The sequence below is a fragment of the Danio rerio genome, chromosome 5, assembly GCF_052040795.2.
Source record: "Danio rerio strain M-AB ecotype USA chromosome 5, GRCz13ab, whole genome shotgun sequence".
NCBI classification, from domain to species: domain Eukaryota; kingdom Metazoa; phylum Chordata; class Actinopteri; order Cypriniformes; family Danionidae; genus Danio; species Danio rerio.
In genome coordinates this window covers 72392659-72408985 of record NC_141025.1, presented here as the reverse complement: position 1 = coordinate 72408985, position 16327 = coordinate 72392659, and the positions used below count along the sequence as shown (strand labels likewise).

Sequence of the window (16327 nt, the reverse complement as noted above, 5' to 3'; positions counted from 1 at the left end):
CAGCAACGTTTTTTGTCAGTAATTTGTAATTTTCATAGAGCGCAGAACAGTTTAATAAACTAAATCTTGTTCCACTGAAGATGTAAAATTTAATCATAGTTAAAGGTTCGTCATGGAGCCACTGATGTCAAAGGACATTTATTTTAAGAGAACCTCTTTTTTACCATGTTAATTATGAATAAAAAATTAGAGGCCTTCTAAATCCTCCCATTCCCACCCACCCAGAGAAATACAATATAACATTTGAACCAATCAGACCCTTTGTCTATGACCTTACATGTTCCTCAGAGCTGCTAGTACCCAATAATAGATATCCATGTGAAAGACAAAATAAAACAGTTTTTTAAAATGCATTAAGACCTCAAAGTTTTTTTTTAAAAGAATTTATGTTTGGAAAAATGTTACATGTTACTTTCATGTTGATACAAATACATAAATAAAATCCACTTTTTAAAAAAAATTTCAGTAATGCTTATATATATATATATATATATATATATATATATATATATATATATATATATATATATATATATATATATATATATATATATATATATTTTTTTTTTTTATCAATTTATTTATTTATTTATTTATAAATCTTTATTTACCCTAAACAAATCAGTTATTGAATGATGTTCATATTGACTGTACAATTCAGGTGGCTGCGGTTTGCTAAGACCAGTTAAAACTGCATTTTGAAAGCCTCATGACTCATTTTCATATCCTCAGAATTAATTACCTAAGAAATTACTCAGATATTGCATTGCTCCTGTCTGCGATGACCTAATTTGTCCTTCAAGATCTCCCCTTTAAAGAACAGGACACCCAAAACTGAAAAATCTGTCATTGTTTGTTTATCCTACTATGAAGTGTGCATATATAAAATACATATTACAAATACACAATACAAATACATATATGTATTAACATTCTTCAAAATATTTTATTTTGTGGTCAACAGAAAGAGGGAACTCACTTTAGGTGGAATAGTGACTATATTTTCATTTCCTGATTAACTATACCTTCAACAAGACTATATTCCAACTATCCACTGCAACCGAACATTTATGACTAATTCAAGACAACAAATGTTTGCATGTTGTTTTATATTATTTTAATAAGTTAATCAGGTCTAAACTACATTTATTTAAGTTCTACAAAGTTTAGCTTAATATTTTAGTCAGTATGAATGATGTAAGCCTAAGTTGATATGACTAGAAAATATTATTAATTCAACCAAAAAATTAATCTTTTACAGTGTATATTTGAGTTTTGACAAGACATGGTTATAAAGTAAATACGATTTTTGGGTAATACCATTTTAATATCTCAAAATCAAATTAACTTTGCTTTACAAAAGAAACAAGATCAACCATATAAAAACGCTCTATTTTCAGGCCGAGCCACTCGGAGACTGACACAATAAAACAATGACCTGAATGACAGCACTGGCTTCATTTTAGTATTGCCGAACCGTCCAACCAAACGCTTTTGGCTTACAATAACAGGCATTTTGCGAGTATGATGAAGTTGCCAAGTTTTTGGGGGGGAGGGGGAGAAAAATACAGAAAGAAACGACGTCATTATGAGACACAGCAACATTGTAGCTGAGAATAACACGCTGCGTGAAGAAGAAGTTCGTGTGAAATACAAACTGCCTCAAACCGCAGAAAGTCTCGTGAGGAGCTTGTAGTTAATGTCAGCTGAGGTTATTTAAACCACATTCAAATATGGGATTAAAGTGTCATTCTTTAGCAATGAGCACCACACTTTGCGCTGAGGTGAGATTTAAAAAAAATAATGTAATGGAACTGCTTCTATTTCTGGAATAGATACACTGTAACTACAGTAAACCGATAACGGCGGGGTTAGATAGTCAGTATTTTTGAACTGCTTATGGAACTGCTTTTATTTTTGGAAAGGATACATTGTAACAGTAAACCGTTACTGGGCTAAATTGTCGGTCTTTGAGTCATAGTGATAGATGTAGCTTGTTTATGGTTGTGTGAGAGAAGAGGAGAGAGGATTGGGGAGGGAAGTTTCAGTCTGCTTATTATGTAACTGCTGTTTGGAAATGTGTTTTCGCGCTCCGCTTTTTGAGTTCGGACATTCTTGCAGTTCCATTGGGATTCCGTAGTTTTGTGAGAACAGATCACGGAGGAAAACAGCAGCAGCTTGCGCATCGCTATTATCCTGTCATCATTCGCATGTCGTAGTATTTGCGGAAGGATTTACTGATAAGTAAGTAAAGTATCTTGAATTTGCGAAGTGTTTTACTGAGGAGAATCTCTTTCTGGTAGGAGTTTTATTTTTGTATTTTTGAAAGTTAGTTTTGGAGACGTCTTTTTTTTGTATGTAAGCAAATTATGGCATGTTTGTCTTCTGTGTTCTACCTAAAGCAAAATATTTATTTTCGTTAGGATTTCACAGAGGAAAACTGAATTGGTGCTCATCCTCATCCTTTCAAATATCTCATGTAGTTTTTGTGGAGGGATTTTTTTGTCCTGAAGTGATGTGATGTCTAGAGTAAAAACTACTTTTTGTCATTTGTTTTTTGGTTGGAGGTTATTATAATTTGGGTAAAGTTGGTTTTATATTGGCAAATTCGTTCTTTTTTTTTTTCTTTTTTTCTTTTTTTTTTTGACCGGTGACAACTTGTGACATGCTACTTTGAATTTTGGGGCTGAACTCACATGCAAGTATGTCTTAAAAACAACATTAGCACAACTTAATTGCATGTGAACACTGTTGTACTTTGATAGTCATTGGCTGCTAATATGATTTTCCTATTTAAAATTTCCAAAGAATACTTTTCTGAAGTTATATTGGGTAGGTCAAAGTACAAATGTGCGAATATAAAACCAATTTTATTTTCAACTTTTAAAGTTGTTTAAAAGTTGTCTAAGTAATATTGGAAATAAAATACAAATGTTGTTATCCAGTAAAAATATTATATACATTGTATAAAATGAACAACATACATGATATATTTTCTTACTTTATGCATAAATATCACAACATTTAATTTCATTTATGTTAGAAAAAACAGAAACAAAACATTTTATGTAGTAGACTTTAAATGTAACCTGAATTCTGCGTTTCTAAACCACTGTTTAGTTTTTTGTCCAGTAAAAAAATCAGTTTAATAAACAACATTGATAAAAAAAATTAAATGTTTGTATTTTAAACCATAAATTTCACTAGTTAAAACTTAAAATAATAACAGCAAACATAGGAAGACAAAAGATATTTGTTGTATTAGATTTTTAAGAATTACCTGAAATTTGCGTTTATTATCCAGTTTTGTCGTTTTACAGTGCTATACTGTTTATATGATAAAAGATGTTTTTATTATTACATTTTATTTGATTTGTGCTTGAAACAAAAAAAAAAGAACAAACATTTTTTAATGCATTATAAGTATGCTTATTTATTTGTTGGATAAAATGGGGAAAATACTAAGTAGAAAAACAACAATTATTACTGATATGCGTATTATTATGTCTCACTATTGTGTTGTACCTAAAGCAAAATATTTAATTTTAGTAATGATTTCACAGAGGAAAATTCAATTGGTGGTCATCCTCATCCCGTCATATATTTCATGTCGTAGTATTTGTTGAGGGATTTTTGTGCTGAAAGTGAAGTGATGTGATTTCTAGAGTAAAAATTACTTTTTGGTAATCTGTTTTTAGTCGAAGGTTATTATAAGGTTGTTTAAAAGTTGTCTGAGCATTATTTAAAATAAATTTTAGGGAAAAAGTGTCTCTGATATATTATTCAGTTTTATAGCCTACAGAACAAATGCCATTATTCAGTAAAAAATATATAAATTGTGTTTAATAAACAACATGAGTAATATTTATTTTCTTTTTTAAGCATAAATATCACAGCATTTGATTACATTTATGTTTGAAACCAAACAACTCCTGCAGACATTTAAATGTAGCCTAAAATCTGTCTTAACCACTGTCTAATTTTTCTTATTTTAAGCATACATTTCACTAGTTCATAGATGTACAGTATGTTGAAAATAACAACAAAAAAATGGGATGACAAAATATATATTCAATGTACACATTTTTTTTTAAACGACATTGATAATAAATGACCTTTTTTCTTATTTTAAACATAAATTTCACTTGTTAAAATAATAACAACAAATATGGGATGACAAAAAAATTTATTCAATATATTAGATTTTTAAAAATGACCTGAAATTAGCTTTTTTTTAATCAGTTTTGTTGTTTTTACAGTACAATACTGGATTTATATGACAACATTTTCTTTATTATAACATTTAATTCAATTTCTGCTTGAAACAAAAAAAAAGGATAACAAACATTTTCTGAATAAAAAAGCATTTTACGTTCAGGCTAACATTTGTTTATTAAATATCAGTTATATTCACCCGAGAAAAAAAAAACTAAAGATTAAAAACTTTTAACTTTTACAGATAAATCTTATTAAAAGAAGTGACATTTTTGCTTTAAATAAAAAATAAATAAAAAAAAAGACTATTCATTATCCATAACACCATTTATATTCACACAACAAAGCATTGGTCACTGTGTCTGCCTGTGAACACCATCTGCAGAAGAATGTGTTTTTATGTGCTGCATTTTTCAGCCCAGAAGGCTACGTTCTGTACAGAGCGTTAAATATTTGATTGTGAAACCGTGAGAGGGAACCGGTGTTGTAATGTCTAAGATATTCAGGCTGTCTGGCACGGAGGCCTTTTGTTTGGGAATGGACACAGCAGGCCGTTACTGGGTGTTTGTGCTCCAGCAGTTAATTTACTGCACTGTGTAACGGCATCCTCGTATACACAGAGGATATAGTGGTCATGGGAAAGAGCAGCATGCGTTTTTCCTGTGACAGTTTCCTGCATTGATGCCACCTGCTTGTCATAATCTAATGTGAAGTTACGCTCATGAATTAATGTTTCCACTATGAAACAAACACATTAGTCATTCCTCAGTCAGTAGCTCATTTCGACATTGGTTACTTCAGTAATCTAATTTGATCACTGTTTCTGCTTTCACAGGCATTCAGGTTCCATGGAAAACAGTGACGTTTATGTAAAGGTAGGCAATAGTTTGTGATACATGTAATATATTAACTTTGAAAAGTTTCAGGGTGACATTGTAAAGCTTATGCTTTCGGTTTTCAGTTGTGTGATGGAAATTCTGTCATCCTTTTCTTAATGTGATCCCAATGGGCATCTTAATGTCAAAACAGCATAAAAAAAACAACTCAGGCTGATTATGGATACACACCCCTGCATACATTTTTGGAGAGAGCAAAATACTTCCCAGGAGGTACATTTTTTGCTGTTTTTGATTTTGCAAATACACCAGAGATCGCTGTGTACACTTTTTGAGATCTCAAATTTCTCTCGCGAGTGCCATTCCCGCCTGCCCTTTTCACTTAAATCCATCAGAAGCCGCTGTCGAGTGACTGACCGATTTCCCCTCCCACCTCCTTCCCTAAACCCAATCGATAGTGTTTCCAAAAGCACCGATTGACTTGCCCTCCAACTTCCCTAAACCCAACTTGCAACTGCTTGCAGTCAACTTCTCTCTGTGTCTCAAGTTCGCTGACGTATGTGGCGAGCCACTGGGCAAACTAGTAACAGTGGAAAAGTTGTCCACGCGAAGGTAAGCGGTCAGCTGCTAGGGCAAAAAGAAACAGAAGCCGGTAGCGGCTTCATTGCACCTTGTATTGTTCATTTTAAAGATTAAATGCAGCCATGCGTAGATTTGGCTACAAAATTTGCTCCCTCCAGAAATGTATACAGGGCTCAGTATTCACAATGAGCCTGTGTTGCGAACAACATGCCAAAAATGCTAATTGATTTGATGTCAATTGCCCACCTTGATGTGAAAATGGCATCAAATTGACGTCTAACATTTGCACCAAAAAGAACATCAAAAACTGATTACGAGACTGTTGTGTTTTTTACGATAATGTCAGATGTCAATTTGATGTGATTTTAACATCAAGATAGTTTACATTCATTGTACGGATACAAAAGCAGTGTAAATTTGTAATTGAAGCTTCAGATTAATAAATGCTTATATTACAATATTCTATTGAATCGTTATTTTGGTAGTCAAAAGGGCACTGTTTTGTGTATGCTAAATGGACATCAAGATATCAATCTGATGTCTCTTGACTTCAAGGTACCCACTGGGATTTTATTTAAAATATTTCATCTGGGAAACTTAACCCATGTGCACTGTTCAAATTTCAACCCAGGCTCATTGTGGAAACGTAGCCCCACGGACGTTTCTGCGGACCGCGATTTACGTCCCGGGAGGTACGTATTCGAGCGTTTTTTTGCTTTCGCGGATCCGCGAGAGGCTGCTGTGCTAATTTTTTAGCTTCCCGGGCGCCTCTCGGGAGCGTGCGGCGTTCGCACCCACGCCGTTCTCGCGCGAAAAGCCGCCGGATCGGAAAAAAAAAAAAAGCAAAAGCCCTCGTCTTCGATTTCGACCGCGTTTTCGGATCCCGCCCTTATTTTTCGTATTCCGTTTTTCACCTTACCTGATTTCCGGAACCTGCTGTTCCCCGGACTCGATCCCGGTCATCGTCCACCGCGGCCGGCTCCGCCGACGCAACGCTGTGAGCTAAGCGGACAAACTGATTGCATCGGGAAAGCCCTCCACTCGGAGGCGAGCCGTCGGCCGGCGAGCGCGAAGAGGAGGGGCGGAGCGGCGCCACACTGCCCCGTAGCGTTCGCTCGAAAAAAACCAAACGCGGCCTTTACGTACCTCCGGCCACGTAAATCGCGGTCTCCAGAAACGTCCGCGGGGCTACGTTTCCAGAATGAGCTTGGGTTGTCAAATTTACTACCTTTTGTTATGTTAGGGATGAAAACATCCATTAAATTTAACGGCTGTAAAATTGCATCAGATTATTTTTGCATAAATCTGTTAATCTTAAACTACTAAAAGTTTTTAAAAATTACAAGATTTTCACTCTTTAATTGCCAAATTCATAAATGATGTCACTGGTTTTGTGAGGAAAAAAATACAAAATGATGTATTTTCAATATAAAAGTAAGTGTAGACTGGATTTATGTCCTTTTATCGCAGTCTTGGACTTTTGAAAGAGTAGTGACAACAATGGCTTTGATGCATTGTTAGTTTTTGTGCAGCGAAAGATTTAAATAATTTCTCCCTAATTTACTGTTCGTGTCTGTTTTTGCCCCATTGACTTCCATTATAACCACATTTTTTGACTGAAAACCATGACACCCATGAACATTTCCTGTTTGTTATCAAACTATTTCATAACAGTAACAGTTCAATCACTAAATGTTAAAACAGCTATCAACATTAACATTACTAACATTATTTATCAATATGTGACTCTTTTTCAATTCCTGGCCGCTATAGAAATAAAAAATGTAAAACAGGAAATATGTTGGGACCAATGATTTTGTTTACATCCCTCAAAATGGTCCAAAAAATAATAATTATTTTATATATATATATATATATATATATATATATATATATATATATATATATATATATATATATATATATATATATATATATATTTTTTTTTTTTTTTTTTTTTTTTTTTTAATTCAAGCCAAACTAAAAAAAAAAAAAAACTTTATCCTGAAAACAAAGTTAAATAAAATAGGACATACTAAGAAAAATATCCTTGCTCTGTTAAACATCACATTACAAACATTTTTAACAGTTTCTCAGTAGGGCTAATAATTTTGTCTTTAACTGTGTATATATATTTATATTATTTATATGGTCCCACTTTATATTAAGTGGCCTTAACAAATATGTACTTACACAAGAAAAAATAGTTTGTTACAATGTACTTATTGTGTAAATACATGTATTTACTGTGTACTTATACTTGATTAAATACATATATGTAATTACATCTGTAATTAACTTTTGTTATCACATTTGTAAATACACTGTTGACCATCCCTTACACCTTAACACACCCTTAAACCTACCCATGCCACCAAACCTGTCCATAACCCAACCTCTATCCCAACTCAAAAGCACCACACGTGTTCTCAAATATATCATAAACACAGTAAGTACATTGCATTTATTTTTTTTATGTAAGTACATAGTAGTTAAGGACACCTAATATAAAGTGGGACCATTTATATATTTACTTACTATCAAATGGTCAAAGTGCCTGTAGCTTTGCATTTTATGAATCAAAAGGGATGCATTTCAGCTAAATTCATCGTTAATGTACTGAATAAAGCAGTGACCTTTAGCCTGAGAGTGAACTCATTTTTAGGTGAACTCTCCTAAAAGGGAAAAAAAAGTGCTGCAATATGAAGGTTATTATTGATTTCCTTGTGACGTTCTCCAACAAAGCGCTAGTCACAAAGGAATCTAAAAGCTTAGCCATTAAACTCTAATTGAATTAAGACGGACAACACAAAAGGGCTTGGACTGCTGCCCGTGTTTTCAGAATGGTTTAGGACAAGCAGGGTTACTGTAGGCAACCGACTGTGCTAAATGTTGCTGTTTATTTTAGAGCGACTAAAAACTGGCTCTCATTGAAATAGAGATGCTTCACATTATACCACTGGTTGTTCCGTTGCAGCCTCTAAAACAAAGGCGCTCTTTTCACCATAACTGTTGTTTGTCTTTCTGCACAATGGTTACTTAACATTCAGGACATTTTCCCATAATTTGAGTTCACCTATGTCAGTTTTATTGCTCCAGCAGAACAAATATAGTGGAGAATGGGGATGCTTGTCGGTTGTTAGCAATAATATATTAGCGTATTAGAACTATAAATAAAGTGATGTCACCTTAAAGGCACAGTATGTATTTTCCCCACTAGGAGGCGCATATTCACAACAAACAAAGGCATATTTTGATGATGCCATTACTGAGTGTGGAATCATGGGAATTGTGGTATTCATTACATCCTATAATACTCTAACGTGGAGCTAATATTGAGTGTGATGTGACAAATGCAGTAGTGATCAGGCAGGCCCGCGTTGACGCTCCACCACGCCCTTCTACCCCACTCCTCACTTTATGATTGCTTCCTCACGTCATCGCTCCACCAAGTTCACCTATGTCAGTTTTATTGCTCCAGCAGAACAAATATAGTGGAGAATGGGGATGCTTGTCGGTTGTTAGCTATAATATATTAGCGTATTAGAACTATAAATAAAGTGATGTCACCTTAAAGGCACAGTATGTATTTTTCACCACTAGGAGGCGCATATTCACAACAAACAAAGGCATATTTTGATGATGCCATTACTGAGTGTGGAATCATGGGAATTGTGGTATTCATTACATCCTATAATACTCTAACGTGGAGCTAATATTGAGTGTGATGTGACAAATGCAGTGGTGATCAGGCAGGCCCGCGTTGACGCTCCACCACGCCCTTCTACCCCGCTCCTCACTTTATGATCACTTCCTCACGTCATCGCTCCACCAAGTTCACCTATGTCAGTTTTATTGCTCCAGCAGAACAAATATAGTGGAGAATGGGGATGCTTGTCGGTTGTTAGCAATAATATATTAGCGTATTAGAACTATAAATAAAGTGATGTCACCTTAAAGGCACAGTATGTATTTTTCACCACTAGGAGGCGCATATTCACAACAAACAAAGGCATATTTTGATGATGCCATTACTGAGTGTGGAATCATGGGAATTGTGGTATTCATTACATCCTATAATACTCTAACGTGGAGCTAATATTGAGTGTGATGTGACAAATGCAGTAGTGATCAGGCAGGCCCGCGTTGACGCTCCACCACGCCCTTCTACCCCACTCCTCACTTTATGATTGCTTCCTCACGTCATCGCTCCACCAAGTTCACCTATGTCAGTTTTATTGCTCCAGCAGAACAAATATAGTGGAGAATGGGGATGCTTGTCGGTTGTTAGCAATAATATATTAGCGTATTAGAACTATAAATAAAGTGATGTCACCTTAAAGGCACAGTATGTATTTTTCACCACTAGGAGGCGCATATTCACAACAAACAAAGGCATATTTTGATGATGCCATTACTGAGTGTGGAATCATGGGAATTGTGGTATTCATTACATCCTATAATACTCTAACGTGGAGCTAATATTGAGTGTGATGTGACAAATGCAGTAGTGATCAGGCAGGCCCGCGTTGACGCTCCACCACGCCCTTCTACCCCACTCCTCACTTTATGATTGCTTCCTCACGTCATCGCTCCACCAAGTTCACCTATGTCAGTTTTATTGCTCCAGCAGAACAAATATAGTGGAGAATGGGGATGCTTGTCGGTTGTTAGCAATAATATATTAGCGTATTAGAACTATAAATAAAGTGATGTCACCTTAAAGGCACAGTATGTATTTTTCACCACTAGGAGGCGCATATTCACAACAAACAAAGGCATATTTTGATGATGCCATTACTGAGTGTGGAATCATGGGAATTGTGGTATTCATTACATCCTATAATACTCTAACGTGGAGCTAATATTGAGTGTGATGTGACAAATGCTGTGGTGATCAGGCAGGCCCGCGTTGACGCTCCACCACGCCCTTCTACCTCGCTCCTCACTTTATGATCGCTTCCTCACGTCATCGCTCCACCAAGTTCACCTATGTCAGTTATTGCTCCAGCAGAACAAATATAGTGGAGAATGGGGATGCTTGTCGGTTGTTAGCAATAATATCTTAGCCTATTATAACTATAAATAAAGTGATGTCACCTTAAAGGCACAGTATGTATTTTTCACCACTAGGAGGCGCATATTCACAACAAACAAAGGCATATTTTGATGATGCCATGACTGAGTGTGAAATCATGGGAATTGTGGTATTCATTATATCCTATTATACTTTAACGTGGAGCTAATATTGAGTGTGATGTGACACAAATGCAGTGGTGATCGGGTAGGCCCGCGTTGACGCTCCACCACGCCCTTCTACCCCGTCCCTCACTTTATGATCGCTTCCTCACGTCATTGCTCCACCGACTCTACACCCCCCACCCCCTACACCCCAAACACACACACACAATTTTGTGATCGCTCCACACTCTCAACCCCCCCACTTCCTTTTGCGCTACGCCACTGCACAAATGAGTGCACCCCATTTTGAAAATGAACGTCTTTTTCTATTTCTTAGTGAATATAGGTCATATAAATTAAATATATAGGCAAAATTTTGTAAAAAATAAATTACAAACTACAAAATGTAAAAAAAAAAAAATGAAAAGAAAAATTTCTTGTTTCTTTTGAATTTTGCTCTTTTAAAAAAAATATTGAGTACTTTTTATAATATGCTAATTTTGGACTGTTATCATAAATTATTTAGATTAGCTCCAGATTTGCCTTCAGTTCTTACTGATCTAATGTAAATGCACAAATATATTATCGTAAATCTTCTAATAGAAAATATTAATTTAAATGAGAGATTTGTGAGGGGTGTATTCATATATGTTGAGCACAGTATAGCAGCGAAGCTTTCATTATGCTACTGTCCACCGGTTCCAGTTCTTCCACTCATGATCATGTGGAAACAAACCAGCTGAGGCGGCGCTGGCCGGTTCATGCCTTGTGACAGGATGTTTTTGGTGGGCCCTCTAAAGTGAGGACTGGTGGTAGGAGGCTGATGTGGGACTGGGCTAATTTGTATGTTTGGGGGGGGGGGGGGTACGGGAGGTATCACAGACGAAAATGAAGAGCAAGGCGGGGCATTGGGGCAGGGCAAGTTGAGTATCACACAACAGTGAGAGGAGGTGGGTGGGAGTTGGGTGCGGGAGGTATCGCGGACGATGTTTGGGGCCCCCAGAGTTGCTATACACATAGCACACGCTTCGGCTCACTAGTTAAAATCGCTTATTTATCTGGATTTTAAAATTCTTTAAAATATTTTTATAATGTACGTACATCCGTAATATTATGGTTTGTTTCCAGCAGCTGGGGTGCCGGATAAAAAAACTTAAAATTACGGCTGCTAAATTACAGAAATTTACCGTAAAATAATAGAGATCAAGTTACAGAAATTTACTTAAATATAAATTTCTGGTAAATTTCTGTAATTCAACCTTTGTTATTTTACAGTAAATTTATGTAAATTAACGTCGTTATTTGACGTTTTTTTATCAGCACCCCAGCTGCCGGAATTAAACAGTAAAATTACAGATTTGTTTACAGTTCTAGTGGGTTTGGGATATTTTATTGAAAAAAAAAATCAATACATATTGTACCTTTAACAAATGACTAGAGCCCCAGTCTTTTAACTGTGACTCACATGAGTCATTGGTTTCATGAGAAGTGATTTCTTTATTTGTGATTTGCATTTATGATTTCCTTCAGTTTTCTAAAGGCACACACCAGCCGAGCTCCCCACCAGACAAACTAAAGCAGGAGTTGGAGAAAGAGCTGAAACTGAGCAGCTGTAATTTATCAAGTCATGGTTGGTACCATGGTCGTATACCCTGGGAGGTGAGGTTATTCATGTTATATTTAGTAACTACTGATTTACAATCACTCTCAAAAATGTTAGTTCAATTCATGGGTTTACATCCATTCTAACTGCATTATAAGACCTTGATCTGTACTCTGACAATGTGAGTTTTATTGACTTTCTTTGCAGTTCAAGGTGCTATAAAAAGTGCAGGATGGTCATGTAAAGAACAAAACAAAAAGTTGTAATGAGTTGGAACAATTTTTTCTGTTATTTCAAACTTATGTGTATAAATATTGTCACCTTGGAATTATAAGGTTCTATCTGCGTTCTGAATGATTTTGAAATATTGAGCTTCAAAGCTTTTGCATTCCATAGCAAACAGTTTGTGTAACATTTTTTTTAAATAAAAACTCTTCAAATTTAAACAACATATAAAAAAACGTCCTATAATGTAAATAAGAAAGTAATTTAATAAGAATGTCAAGAATTCAATTTTGACAAACTGTGATGAACCTTATTGACATTTATGTCCATCAGAAAAACACCACACACGATGTAACGTACAAAAGAGACAATGCTTTATTCGCTTTAAGAACAGGGGCCAATCAGATGCGGATACCAGGGCGAGAGATATAGATGTCAAAGGCTACACGCGATTATCTCGCCCATTCCTTTACACACAGTGAGTTTAACCTATTAGTACAACAGTGTTTTGAATAGCGGGCGAGGCAACGGCGCAGTAGGTAGTGCTGTCGCCTCACAGCAAGAAGGTCGCCGGGTCGCTGGTTTGAACCACAGTCCAAAGACATGCGGTACAGGTGAATTGGATAGGCTAAATTGTCCGTAGTGTATGAGTGTGTGTGTGTGAATGTGTGTGTAGATGTTTCCCAGAGATGGGTTGCGGCTGGAAGGGCATCCGCTGCGTAAAAACTTGCTGGATAAGTTGGCGGTTCATTCCGCTGTGGCGACCCCGGATTAATAAAGGGACTAAGCCGACAAGAAAATGAATGAATGGATGTTTCGAATAGCACCCAACACCTCAATCTACACTGCACACAAAATTAAGGCGCCTCCCCTATAATCATATCTCCCCTCACTTGCCTCCCACACTAATCACCTTTCACGCACATAACAATCACACGCTACAGGCAACAGGCATAAACACACAGCCTTTGAGACCCAGCCAAGGAGAAAGGCACCAGCGTTATCACACAGAGTAGGAAAGATTGCAATTCGTCGATCACACAGGCCCGCTATATGACTCGTCCGTCCACTGTCTGAAGGCGGGGCCAGCCAGAATGCTCATTCATAAAATGTGGAGAGGAGGCGGGGCTAGACTCTATGACTCACCCCAACACATGACTTCGTAAGGAGAGAGGCTATTAGGCCGAGGTAGAGGTCATCTAAACATTTATTCCCCCAGCGTCTATTTCCCACACGCCTCTTTTAAAGTCTCATCATAAGCGGTCCACAGGTGAATTCATTCAGGAAAATCACATGGTCCTGAGATCTCAACATTACACAGAACCTTATAATTCTAAGGTGGCGATCTATGTATGTTTATGTATACAGTGCATCCGGAAAGTATTCACAGCGCTTCACTTTTTCCAAATTGTGTTACTGCCTTATTCCAAATTGGATCAAATTCATTTATTTCCTCCAAATTCTACACACAATAGCCCATAATGACAATGTGAAAAAAGATGTTTTTGAAACTGTTGCAAATTTATCACAAATAAAAAAGCTGAAAAATCACATGTACATAAGTACATAAGACACGCATGTATATGATGTTTGGTGTTTGTTCAAACTAATTATTTAAAATTAGCTGAAACAGCCCAATACTTGAGGGTTTTTTAACCCTCTAACCCTAACCTAATTGTTTTATGTTCAGTCTACTTAAACATGTCATTCATTTATTCGTTTTCTTTTCGGTTCCTTTTACTTAAATATCTAAAAACCAATAACTTAACTTAATTCCTTCCTGATGTCCCAACACAAATCAATGTGTGGAGCATTTTTTACAATGCATTTATTCTGTCAATCTGCTAAAAAAAAAACAACAAAAAAAAACTTCAACATTATCATAGCAGAGAACAACGTCCAGTAATACAATTCAAAAGAAAACAAACCCCAAAATACCAGTGAATCACAAAATTCAGAAGCTTAACTTTTTTTTTCCCTCAGTGAAGTTCTTGGTTTTACTCAGTGCTTAATCATCTCAGTATATATATACAGTTAAAGTCAGAATTATTAGCCCCCCTGTTTATTTTTTCCCCAATTTCTGTTTAATGGAGAGAAGCTTTTTTTTCTGCACATTTCTAAACATAATAGTTTTAATAACTCATCTCTAATAGCTGATATATTTTATCTTTTCCATGATGACAGTAAATAATATTTTACTAGATATTTTTCAAGACACTTCTATTCAGCTTAAAGTGACATTTAAAGATTTAACAAGGTTAATTAAGCAGGTTAGGGTAATTATGCAAGTCATTGTATAATGATGGTTTGTTCTGCAGACTGTTGGGACAAATATAGCTTAAAGGTGCTAATAATTTTGGCCTTAAAATAGTTTTTAAAATATTAATAACTTCTTTTGTTCTAGCCAAAATAAAACAAATAAGACTTTTTCCAGAAGAAAAAAAATAAAAAATATTTTAAAAAATCAAAAAAAAAATTCCATGGGGGGCTAATAATTCTGACTTCAACTGTATATGATGTGCAATATAATGTTTTATTGCTCTTGACAGGTGTCTGAGTCTCTTGTGCAACAGGAAGGAGATTTTTTAATCCGTGACTCCCTCTCTAGCATTGGAGATTATGTCTTAACCTGCCGCTGGAACCAGAAAGCTCTTCATTTCCTCATCACTAAAGTTTTGCTCAGATCTTATGACACGTACACTCGAGTGCAGTACATTCTGGAGGAGGAGACATTTTATTCTGTCCCGGCGCTGGTTCATTCTTATGTTGGAAATAAAAGGCCTCTGACGAAGAAGAGCGCTGCCTACATTTACTCTCCAGTTAACAGGACACTTCCACTGAGATACCTGGAAACCATGTTTAGGCTGCCGAGTGTGGAGAACAGTCTGGTAAACTCACCAAGCACGCAGAAGGGAAGCCAGAAGAAAAGGGAAAGCATCGCTGTGACAGAGGCTCTGGAAATCGAGCTAATAAGACCGCAGACGTAAGTTTATATTACAAAATTTGTATATATATATATATATATATATATATATATATATATATATATATATATATATATATATATATGTATATATATGTATATATATATATATATATATATGTGTATATATGTATGTATGTATATATATATATATATATATATATATATATATATATATATATATATATGTATATATGTATATATATATATATATATATATGTATGTATGTATGTATGTATATATATATATATATATATATATATATATATGTGTGTGTGTATATATATATATATATATATATATATATATATATATATATATATATATATATATATATATATATATATATATATATATATATATATATATATATATATATATATATATATGTATATATATATATATATATATATGTGTGTGTGTGTATATATATATATATATATATATATATATATATATATATATATATATATATATATATATATATGTATGTATATGTATGTATATATATATATATATGTATGTATATATATATATATATATATATATATATATATATATATATATATATATATATATATATATATATATATATAAGAAGTAGGGATGCTTCGATCGATCGTCTGAAAATCGGTATCGGCCGATAATCACATTTCATGACTCAATCAGTACTCGCCAATCTAGCCGATCTAGTCATGATT

General features: G+C 34.9%; 1 protein-coding gene across 7 annotated transcripts in view; it reads left to right on the top strand.

The window, feature by feature from the left end:
* The window catches only part of sh2d3cb (SH2 domain containing 3Cb), a 30604-nt gene that overhangs the window by 2236 nt on the left and 12041 nt on the right, over positions 1-16327 (top strand). For 3 of the 7 annotated variants that reach the window (XR_015490007.1, XR_015490009.1, XM_087251532.1), the window contains exons 1-4: positions 2126-2244; positions 5051-5090; positions 12345-12473; positions 15192-15625. Coding sequence is in view for 4 of the 7 variants with exons in the window: in XM_087251532.1 (XP_087107658.1) it covers positions 5064-5090; positions 12345-12473; positions 15192-15625 (590 nt within the window). In the remaining 3 variants the exon portion in view is untranslated. 7 annotated transcript variants of the gene reach the window in all.